An 11,824-nucleotide genomic window follows, 5' to 3' on the forward strand; every position below is an offset into this window, starting at 1 on the left:
AATGTATAATCCAAGCGCTTATGGCATATTCGTCAATCGTGTCAGTTGCGTAGTACAACCAGCAACGTGGTCGTGTCATTGTCAGAATGTGGGTCTCCTTTCTCCCTCTCTCCCTCTTCCTCTACTACCCTCTCTCTCTCTCGCTCTCTCTCTTTCTCCCTCTCTCTCTCTCTCTCTCTCTCTCTCTCTCTCTCCCCCCCTCTATGGCGGAGGTCACCATCGCTGTCCTAATCCTGTCCTAAGTACAGCACGGTGAGTCTAGAACCCGTTATATTATTGCTGGGCGCAATTTTCCGAAGTAACAGGCTAGCACCACTGAGTTCTAGAGCTATACGGAGTAGTGCTCACGCTCGTCAGAGAGAGAGAGAGAGAGAGAGATGGTAGCAGTTCTGGAGGTCTCGCCTTGTCATTATAAGGGGCAAGACACATGATGGGTGTGCACGCGCTCTAGAACTATAGCCCTTCGCTCTGCTACAGGCGCCTGTGGCAGAGCGAAGGGCTATATATAGTTCTAGAGCTAGGTGTGAACGCGTCAAGTTCGCGGCATTGTCACCCCCGCTGCGTGTTGTTAGAGTTGTTCATAGGGTCTATGTCCCCCAGGGTACTATCGGAACGTACCCTGGTAACTATCTGATATGGTTAACTTAGGGTTAGGGAGTAGGCGTAGGCGACTCCCTAGACTCGTTAGTGGAGTAGGCGAGGTACGGTCCGGCATATTAGATAGTACCAGGGTACGTTCCGATATATCGAACCGTACCCAGGGTACCCTCCGGACATAGACCCTCTCAGCGTTAGAGTTGGTGTGCGTGCTCTCCAGTCTTGCGTTAATAACGTGAGTGGTCGACGTACTTGCACAAGAAATTAAGAGGTTTTGGCAGAGTACTGGAGCGTTGTTGTCAACCGAGGTTGTGGGTTGTGGTAGAACTGCGTCCTAGTTTTGTCCGTAGTTCTGCCTTTGCTTGCCTGCCTGCCTCCCTCCCTCCCTGCCTGACTCCCTCCCTGTCTGACTCACTCCCTGTCTGCTTGCCTACCTGCCTGCCTAACTCCCTCCCTGTCTGACTCACTCCCTCCCTGTCTGCCTGCCTGCCTGCCTGCCTGACTCCCTCCCTGTCTGACTCCCTCCCTCCCTGTCTGCCTGTCTGCCTGCCTGCCTGTATGCCTCCTTGCCTTCTTGCCTGCCTCCCTTCCTCTCTCCCTCCCTTCTGGCCTGCCTGCCTGCCTCCCTCCCTGCCTGCCTGCCTCCCTCCCTGCCTGCCTGCCTCCTCCCTGCCTGCCTCCCTCCCTGCCTGCCTGCCTCCCTGCCTGCCTGCCTGCCTGCCTGCCTGCCTGCTTGCCTGGCTGCCTGCACCTACTTACTATTACCCCTGCTCTGCTTGTTGGGCTTGTTTGGTGTGAGCATTTCCCATGAGAGTGATCTATCAGTTTCTATTCTATTGATTTCTACCCAAACAGGTGTGGCCTCGTTTCATCGGTGCTTGTGTCGGAACATCGTTGCACGGGTTGATCAGTGGAGTCTAGTTTCTCCAGACATAGCTTCGGTTAACTCGAGCATGGCAGGCATTGTCAGCTTAGGCTAGCTTTATTATTTTAAACGCCCCGATGGCGGTGTTTGAGTTGTCGATTTATGACAAAATAGTTAAAAGCGTGCAGCTGTGGTCGTGCAAACACGAAGCTCTGTGGCCGTAGCTAGTAGACGATAGCATGATATAAAATTTTCAAGGAGAAGAAGTTCTTCACTGGCGCTGCAGTACATTAGCGTTGCACTGGCTTCACTGTGGTGTTGCTCCCCCATTAATTGTTGCGAGTTGCTCTGGAGGTTTGCGGGAATTGGTCGATCCATTCTGCTCTGTCGATTTCCACGGGAATGTCTGAAATGTCTGCCGTTTCAAACAGTGAAGAACAAAATGTCTAGCCGTGGCCAGGATCGCATCAGCTGCGGGCTTCTTTTTGTAGATGAGTTTTGGCTGAAATTACCCTTGACGTCAGGCTTATTCCCCAGACTGCAGATGTGGAGTGTGCTGGAATCAGTAATGGCGTCCCAGATAATGTGATGCTACATAATCGCGAATCTCCGGGTCTACGGATGTTGTGAAGTAGGGAGGGGAAGAGGAGAAGGGGAGAGAGAAACACAGAGAGAAAAATAGATGGAGTGAGAGAGAGAGCGCGCGAGAGGGGAGAGAGACAGACAGAAAAAGAGAGGATAGAGAGACATATAAAGAGAGTTGAGAGAGAGAGAGAGACAGAGAAAGAGAGAAGAGAGAGAAAGAGAGGAGAGAGAGGAGAGAGAGGCAGAGGCAGAGACAGAGAAAGAGAGGAGAGAGAGAGAGAGACAGAGAGAGGGAGAGATAGAGAAAGTGAGGATAGAGAGACATAGAAAGAAGGGAGAGAGAGGCCCCTGCCTGCATTACTTACACAGACGCAGACGAGAAAATCACGCCAAGACGTGCAGACGCTGGTACACAAACACGTACAGCTCGGTCGGTCGGTCGGTTGGTCAGCTTCCGCGCACAATCGATGTACGTATGCAAACACCAGCGCGCAGGGATGGGCCGAGTGAGAAACGTGAAGATGAGTGAGTGGATCGTGTGTATGTAAATTAAGTCATCGTTGCGATGCAGAGAGATTTCTGTGCCAGCTGGAATCTAGGCGCTACGTGAATATATATAATAATGCTGTTGTCGTTGGCTCGAGAGTATGTGTGTAACTGGGATTTGGTTGCCGATGTGTAATGTTTTGAAAAAGATTGAAACAATACAATCAGTGTAACTGTAATATGTATTATTTGTTTACAAATTTGGCGAGTCATGCTGAACATTGTATTGTCTTGGTCACGTTTTGTGTTTCATCTCGGGGATTGGAACTTTTAAAAGTGAAGAAATTTAAACGTACTATTCATGACGTTTCTTGCTGTAAAATGACATTCCACGTCCCTGGAAAACCAATTTCGCTCGTCTTGTGACGCAATTGTGTTAAAAAACATTCGATATTGGAAATGACAATCAACATTTGAGTTGACAAGGGGAGATAACAAACGTCTTTTAAAGACAATTTCAAATGTGGAAGTTGAAACGAGGATTTAGACTTGTTAACTGCTCTGCGTTTTAGTATTAAGTAGTGACTAATGAAAATGCAAAGAAACGGTGAGACGAATGGTAGAATTCTTCCTCGTTGATGTTTGGCAAGAAGTCTTGGTAGCTTACAGGGAAATTGAGATATTTTTTAATCAAAATTCGAGGAACATCAGTGCATCAGCCCATGTTTCACTACAATATCTGTAGTTTCAGTCCACTAAATTATATATATCCCTCAACTGTGGCGCTGCTTGGTCAACTATGGCTAAACTATACATTAGCCGTAGCAAGTGGAGTGAGTGTGTGCAATGTTTGACCATATCGTTGAGCTATCTAAATGTCAAGTAGGTAATTTTCAGATGCAGTCGTTGCCCCTGGAGATGGGTTGGCATATAGACGTAAAGGCTCGCCATAACAAGCTGTGTTGATGTTGTGTATAGTTAGATAATATACGTGTTTACAGTGTAAGCATTTTGGCCCGTATATTTTATTACCGACTGACTATACGACAGAATCTGCGAAGGGCGGCGTGTTGGTTTTATTTGGGAATCACAGATAGGATTTTATTGGATCCACACAGTTAGCTTTTTGCGTGTAGAGGTTGACAATTTCTTCATAATCCTTTTATTTCTATTAAAGTCGTAATTTTAGCTGAATTTAGTTGAGCTGGAATCAGTTCTACTCCAGTTCTATGCCGCAGTCTGTCGGTTCGTCAGTTGGGCTGTATCTAGCAATCCCGGCAATTTTTGCACCGGCGAATATACACTGCTACACAATAAATGCGCACTCTTTTCTATAGCTTGCTATTCCATTCCATGTACGTTCTCTCTGAGCGCAGAGTTTTGCAGCATCGCAATCTAACCGCCGCAAGTGATAAAAGTGATGAGTCTATTTATTCATAGACTATACGCGAATAGCACTGTTTGCATCTGGTAAACAAGACTAAAGCTATCTGCTCACGGTCGGGGCCTTTTTGAGGTGCGCGAGTGAGGTAACACGGAAGCCTTTGTAGATTTCTCTTGCTGGACAACGGACCGTCCGAGCAACCGCTCCCACCGCCAGGAATCTATTTATTTTCTTCTGGGAAAGAAGAAAGCTGGAGAGCGCGATCGGCTAGTGGTGATGATTCACCGCCGTGGAGATAGTTGTGGGGCGGTGTGCGGATCGTGTGTGGGTGCGCCTTGTCTGACGCTGTTATCCGTACCCCTGAGTCACTTTATAAACAGTAAGAGGGAACAGAACTTGTGGGAGAGGGGGCCAATGGAATGTGTGCACGCGCTCACACACGCGAGGAGGACGGTTGTAGACATACGTGTACAATCCGAAGCGTAAATATAGCAAACCCTGGTTAAATGATAATCGATTTAGGCTTGGCAAATTCGGCTGATTTCTTTTACTTCATAAGGTCGTCCGCCGCCCCCCCCTCCATGGCCGTGCGAATTGTGGATGCGCATGATGTGGGCGGTGTAGTGTGTGTGTGTGTGCGTGTGTGCGTGTGTGTGTGCGTGCGTGCGTGCGTGCGTGCGTGCGTGCGGGTGTGCGTGTGCGCGTGCGCGTGGGTGCGTGATCGAGTGTTTGATTGCGTTCGTCTTCATGATATCTAATAAATACATTATGCCTGTGGGGAACAAACCGTGCGAGTGGGAACGAACCAGGAACAACATAACGTAGATGTGCAGATGCAGCTATATATATAGACCGACGGATAAATGTATGGAACTAATATATATTGTATGTATATAACTACATATATAATGTATACGTACTACAATGTATACTACAATGTATATAACTACATATCTTGTCAAGCTTCTCATCGAATAACACTGGAAAAGCAGGTGGCAACGAGCGCACGCGGCTTCCCTGCACGTTTCCCCCTCTTCTTCTGCCGTAGACGGGGTGTAGATGTTGTGGTGCGTTTGGTAATTTACCCGTCGTGGAGAGGTTGGTTGCCATGGGTGTTTGCCGCTAACGAAGAGAACATAAACGAAGGCAGCAGCAGAAGCAGAGCTCGCTCGCTGCCGTAATGACATCCAGGCTAGACGCAGACAGCGGGAGAGAGAGAGAGAGAGAGGAGAGAGAGAGAGAGAGGAGAGAGAGACAAAAAAAGAAGAGAGACAGAAAGAGAGAGAGCGAGAGAGCTGGAGAGAGATGAGAGAGCAAGAGAGAGAAGAGAGAGAGAGCGACGACCGAAGCGAGGAGAGATGAGAGAGGATGAGAGATGGAGGAGAGAAGAGAGACCTTGTTTCTCTATCCGACTCCGATGAGAGGATGAGAGAGACAGCAGACCTCGAGAACGATGAGCGAAGAGCGGCACTGAGGACTGAAGGCTACGCTGTACTTGATGTACTGCAGAGGAAAAAGCGACGAAGTTCGAATTATTTTGCCGCCCCCCACCTCCCCCTTCACTATGTTACTAGATCTCCCATTGCCTCAGCGTGCACACGCTGCCTTCGGTTTTTTAGTGTGCTGCCTACTTAATCTTAGGTTTTTAGGTGTTGTTGCATATTTTTTTACCGGTGTTTGTGTGTTTTTATCTTGTGTAGTCTTAAGAGTGATTAGGGAACAATCAAAATAGAACACCCCATGATTAGTTATTATTTTTGCCGATGATCACTAAAGTAGGTTCACTCGGGGGGGGGGGACTGTCGAAAAGTGAGGTTATTGGTCGTTTTGTGATCCACCAATAGGTCATAATAATGGTCTGATTGAATGACGTGAGAGAGAGAGAGAGCGGGAGAGAGAGAGAGAGAGAGAGCGAGAGAGACGACGAGAGAAAGAGAGACCCGGAGATGAGGTGAGAGAGAGAAGAGATCCCACGACGAGAGAGAGCGAGCCCGCGAGCGCACGCGAGGCGACGAGAGAGAGAGAGAGAGGACACTCGCCAATTCGTGATGTCAAGTAGAGAAGTTGAAGAAAAATGACGTCCAAGTAATCAGTTATGTTGCCTGTTTAGGATCCCCGTGTTGTGAATTGATAATCGAAGAAATGATGTTAAATGAACTTACTAATAACTGATAAACTAATAACTCGATGTTATTTTGAACAAGGCCATGTCGCGAGAAACCAGGAATGACGTGGTTAAGTTCATTTTAGGCAGTTACAGTTTGGCTGCATGGAAAAAATTGACGGACATATTGATTAAAATTGCACCGAACATTCCGGAAGAAGAAAGCCCGGATAACATTACCGACCGGGTCAATTAATGAGATTGATGTTCACCGTTTTATCTTCTCCACTGCCCCGACGTGCCCTATGCATAAGACACAGCGGTCTTTGTCCCTTCCCCCCACGCCCGATCGGACGTGCCTCCACTCGGTTATGATACGTCTGACATAGTGTCGTTGCCCCATCCCATGATGTGCCTACCACAATTGAATGACTGATACATCATGCGTGCCTGTTTCACCAATCCCCATGATGTGCCTTACACATGTATTGACTGATACGTTCATGCGATGACTGTTTCACCATTCCCATGAATGGTGCTACACATGTATGATCTGATTTACCATCATTGGTGCTGTTTCACCAATCCATGATGTTGCCTATCACCTTGTCATGAAGCTGATACATCGATTGTGCTTGTTCCCCCATCCCCATATCGTGCCTTAACCACATGTATGACCTGAGTACATCATGGTCGCTGTTTCACCATCCATGATGTAGCCTACACTGTATTGACTGATTACATCAGGTGCTGTTTCACCATCCCACGACACTGTGCCACACTGGTATTCCATGACTGATATAACATCCATGGTGCTGTTTCCCTCATCCCAATGATGGCGCCTACACTTTTGTATGACTTGAACATCATGGGCTTTCCCCCATCCCATGAGTGCCTTACACGGCTATGTAGACTGATACATGATCTATTGACATGGTGATAGTCCCAACCAGCCCATGATGTGCCTACAACTGTGTATGACTGTACATCCATGATGCTGGTTTCAACCATCCACCCGATGTGCCTACACATGTATGACTGAAATCAGGGTGTTGTTTCAACCATCCCATGATGTGCTACACTTGTAATGATTTGATACATCATTGGTGCTGTTCCCTATCCCGATGATGGTGCCTACACTTCTGTAGTCATGACTTGATACATCATGCGTGCTGTTTTTCCACCATCCCATGATGGTGCCTAACACTTGTCATGACTTGATAACGTTCATGGCTGCCTGTTCCCTCATCACTATTGTGTGCTTACACTAATGTAATGACTGATACATCATGGTCGTTGTTCCCCCATCCCAGACTGATGCCGTACACACTGTTTATGACTGATTACCGTCAATGGTGCTGTTTCAACCCATTCCCATGATGTGCTCCACTTGTATGACTGATACGTCATTGGTGTTGTTCCCTCATCCTATTGACTGTCCCATCCACTTGTATGACTGATTACATCATGGTGACCTGTTTTTCACCAATTCCACGATGGGCCTACACTTGGTATTGACTGATACGTCATGGTGTTTGTTCCCCCATCCATTGCAGTGCCTCACTTGTAATGACTAGATACGTCATCGGCTGTTTCCACCATTCCCATGATGTGCCTACAACTTGTATGACTGGATACATCATGGTGCCTGTATCACCCATCCCATGATGTGCCTACACTTGTATGACTGATAACGTCATGGTTTTTTTTGTGTTCCCCCCATCCCATGAATGTGCCTACACTTGTATGGACTGTATACATGATCCATGGTGGTTAGTTCCACCAGCCCCAGGACTGTGGTGCTACCTAGCACTTTGTATGACTGTTACGTCATGTTGTTGTTCTCCCATCCCATGAATGGGCCTCCACTTATGTGACTGATACTTGATCCATTGACATGGGTGTAGCCACCGTCTCCCGATGCATGTGCCTAACACTTGTCATGGACTTGATACACTCATTGGTGCTGTTCCTCATTCCCATGATGTGCCATCACACTTGTTATGCACTGATACCGCCATGTGTTTGGTTACCCCTTCCCATGATGTTGCCTACACTTGTATGACTGATACATCATCGTGCATGTTTCATCTCATCCCATGATGTGCCTCACTGTGTATGAGCATAACATGATCATGGTGTAGTCCACCAAAGCCCACGATTGTGCCTACACTGTATTCATGACTGATACGCACATTGGTGTTGTTACCCCATCCCTGATGTGCCACACTTGTATTCATGACTGATACGCCATGGTGTTGTTACCCCATCCCATGATGTGCCTACACTTGTATGACTGATACGCCATGGTGTTGTTACCCCATCCCATGATGTGCCCTCACTTCTGAGACTGATACAAGGTGTTTTCCCTCCACCACCGCGTATGTGCGGCCACCCATGATGATACTGATACATGGTATTCTGTCTCCCCCCACTCTCATGATATCCCTCCACGCCTGATACTTGTACGCGTTCTGCCCCAATCCATGAAAGTGCCGCCGTTCTTGAAGCTAATAATAGGCGTTCTCTCAACCCGCTGTAAAACCACCACTCGTGAAGATAATACAAGATTTTAAGCCTGAACATGGGCTGCAATGAAAACATTCATGCATAATCTAACTGCAGTCGTTGATAAAGTCATTCACTGTAAAACCTAGAAACGTGTTATGCGTCTATATAAGCCTTTCCGTCTGGTTTTGGCACAATGTTTAGTTAGCTTAGAATCGAAGTCTAAAGCGAAAAGCGCCGTTGGTTGTGAAGGTTTTATTGAGAACTGTACGATGTCTGCAGTGAGTTGTGTGCCGATTGAGAGTGACTAAAGGGGGAGCCAGCTAAATATGCACACGATCAATGCGCTGCCATCTCCTGCTAGAACTTTATCAACTTTTGGATCGTCGGAAGAGGTTTAATGCAACACAACAACTTACTGCATACTAGGACGCAAATGTCATAGAGAACAGGGAGAAAGGCATGTTGGCGATTGGATGTATGGAGAAAATGAAAAGAGAAACGTGCATGCGCACGTGATGTGTATCTTGTCAATTCTGGAGTGATTCTGCCATTTTCGGCCAACGGCAGGATTAAGAAACGTGATTAGTATGGGTGATAATACGTATTACTATTAGCTAGTATATTTTATGTGGCAGCTGTAATGTTTACTTTACTGCAAAAATTTAGTACTGTATGTACTATAACTGTAGTCTTGGGTAATAATGTATTGGGTTTAAAAATTGGGTCTAATTGGGTGTAAAGCTCACAATGAAATGTTTAGGTATGTTTACTAATACTATGTGTAGGAAATTTCTAGCATTTTAAAAAGCTTCTAGCTTGTATATTTTCTTTTATAGGGGGTGTAAATGGACAGGCATTACTGGTTATAAGACTGTACAAGGCGGGCATTTAGTTACCGCTATGATGCCGAAGGAAGGCAATTAGCTGAAAGGGGCACACCCTAACATATCCAATTTTATTGTTTTTGGTTCCGGTCTACCAAGCGGGAGACCTGAATTCGGCCTCTTCAGTTGTTAGTGCGCTTTGCGTGTGTTTATCTTATGTTGTATGTTATTCACACCACCTGGATTTGATGAGAAGATGTGCCTGTTGTTGTAGTTGTTGTTGTTGTTACTGGTGCTGCTGCTGCTGCTGTTGTTATTGTTGTTGTTTTGTTTACTTATACATATACATAAGGTGGGTAAATAGCTGGTGAGAAGCCCCCTATACCTCACTGTAGCTACTAGCTATGCAGCTGTGACCTGTGATAGGATTGGCATTCTGGCAACATTAGCAGTTTTAGTTTCGAGGTTAATCTCTTTAAACTAAAAAAACATTTGAAAAGGGTGGCCAAGTAAAAACTCCCACCAAAAAAACCGACAAAAAAACTCACACCAGCCCTTTTCCATTGCGTTGTCTATTACCAACATTTACCCAAGCAAGTTCAACGACTATGACTCATGCAATATTGTGTACGTATTTCCCAATCCCACTTATGGGTAAACATGTGTGCATATATGCTGAAGTATTAGGTGGATGTATAGCGTTTCCTTGGTAGCTATTATTATGTTGGCTAATTGGAATCTAGCATTAGATCTCGTTTTCTGCACTACGTTATGAGTGCATGGGCACAGAGAATTTGCTAGGAGAAAATTAATGCTAGTCTGATTCAACTTTGCGGTTACATAGTGCTATTGTTGTCAACACGTGTGATTCGGTAATTGGTACATTGTCTTGTACACAACATGAACAGTATGACAAGTAGTGACAAAAGTAATGACAAGTAATGAAATATACGAATGGCAAATGTCGTCGTGAAAATGTCCTGCGCTCTGCTATAATAAACCTTTATTTATCTATAAATTAATAGGATTAAACCTACCTTTACCTATATATTAGCCATATATTTTTCTGAAAAATGTCCTATATTAATTTTATCCCTTTATTTTTGACAATGGTCACTTGAAGCCCTGCTATCTATATTTTCGTCTCGTAGTGATTGATTTCGCGGTGATCGTCGTTGCAGTCGTGGACCTGGTGTACTGGAGGGACCTGAAGAAGTCCGGCGTCTGCTTCGGCTCCACTCTGCTGGTTCTGCTGATGGTCAGTTACTTCTCTCTCATGCTGGTGCTCACCTATGCAAGCATTGCCCTGCTGACTGTCACCATCTCCTTCTACGTCTACAAGAAGGCGGTCCAGGCCGTACAGAAGTCCTCCGAGGGACATCCGTTCAAGTGAGTGTGCACGCACGAAGAAACGCGATCGATTCTCCGTTGACCCCTCGCTGTATAAAAAGCAGCAACTAATATCCTAAACTACTAAAATCCCCGTATATAAAATGGATTGTAAGAGATATACGCGCTGTATAAAATGCAGACTCGTCTGAATAATGCGGATCGTAAGAGATATACACGCTGTATAAAATGCAGACTCGTCTGAATAATGCGGATCGTAAGAGATATAAATCAGGGTGCGAAATTATCGGGAGTCTGGAGTCAAATACTCCCTGATTTAGTGTCGGACTCCCTGATTTGACATATTGCATATTTGACATATATGCAGGAGTCCGTGTGACTCCCTGAAAATTCTGCCATTCTAACTAGTTCGTTCCAGAGCACGGCCTCGCAGAATTACCATATTTTTCCAGTAAAAGTCCAAAGAAAATTTGGCAGACGTGCAACCGCATGAATCTTAAAAATAAGCACATGCGTTATTGTTAATATATTTAATTTTGAACTTCAGACTGCGGACTCCCTCATTTTGCTGCGGACTCCTTCTTTTTGAGGGAAATTTAAAAGTGTTTAAAAGTTAATTTCTACCCCTGTACATGCTGGAATTAAGTCTAGGCGTGTTCGGCGAGGGTTAAAATTCATTTTCAATCGAGTCCATTCATTTGGGATAAATGTACCCATTAGGTGGCAGCACCTACCGTATTGGTTAAGATTGAACGGTTAAGGTATCTGTTATGTGTTAATTATTGTTATAATTATTGTCTTGGGATGTAAATGCCAATAGACACGTTAAAAAAGCACTGCTTTGCATTGGAGTAAACATGCTTATATGATTAGTTTACATTATGCCATTTTACATAGTACATTAGGTTGTGCTTGTTGCACAAAACTCGTCTTTGAAATCACCACGTGCAGCTGTACCAGCGTAAAGATTCTGCAATTGTCTTGTCTTGCAGGGAGTTCTTGGACAAGCAGTTGTAGTTATTCTGCAGTTATTATTCTGGACAAGTAGTTATTCTGTGTTTGTATCGCCTTGTCTTGCAGGGAGTTCTTGGACAAGTAGTTATTCTGTGTTTGTATCG

The 11,824-nt window shown here is 45.4% G+C and overlaps 1 protein-coding gene across 1 annotated transcript in view; it reads left to right on the forward strand.

The window, feature by feature from the left end:
* LOC106811657 (reticulon-4-like) overlaps positions 1-11,824 on the forward strand; it is a gene marked incomplete in the record, with an annotated part of 31,700 nt that overhangs the window by 13,941 nt on the left and 5,935 nt on the right. The window contains 2 exon segments of the mRNA XM_014815359.1: positions 10,538-10,745; positions 11,787-11,801. Coding sequence (XP_014670845.1) covers positions 10,538-10,745; positions 11,787-11,801 — 223 coding nt within the window.

The sequence above is a fragment of the Priapulus caudatus genome, unplaced genomic scaffold, assembly GCF_000485595.1.
Source record: "Priapulus caudatus unplaced genomic scaffold, Priapulus_caudatus-5.0.1 Scaffold560, whole genome shotgun sequence".
Lineage (NCBI taxonomy): Eukaryota > Metazoa > Priapulida > Priapulimorpha > Priapulimorphida > Priapulidae > Priapulus > Priapulus caudatus.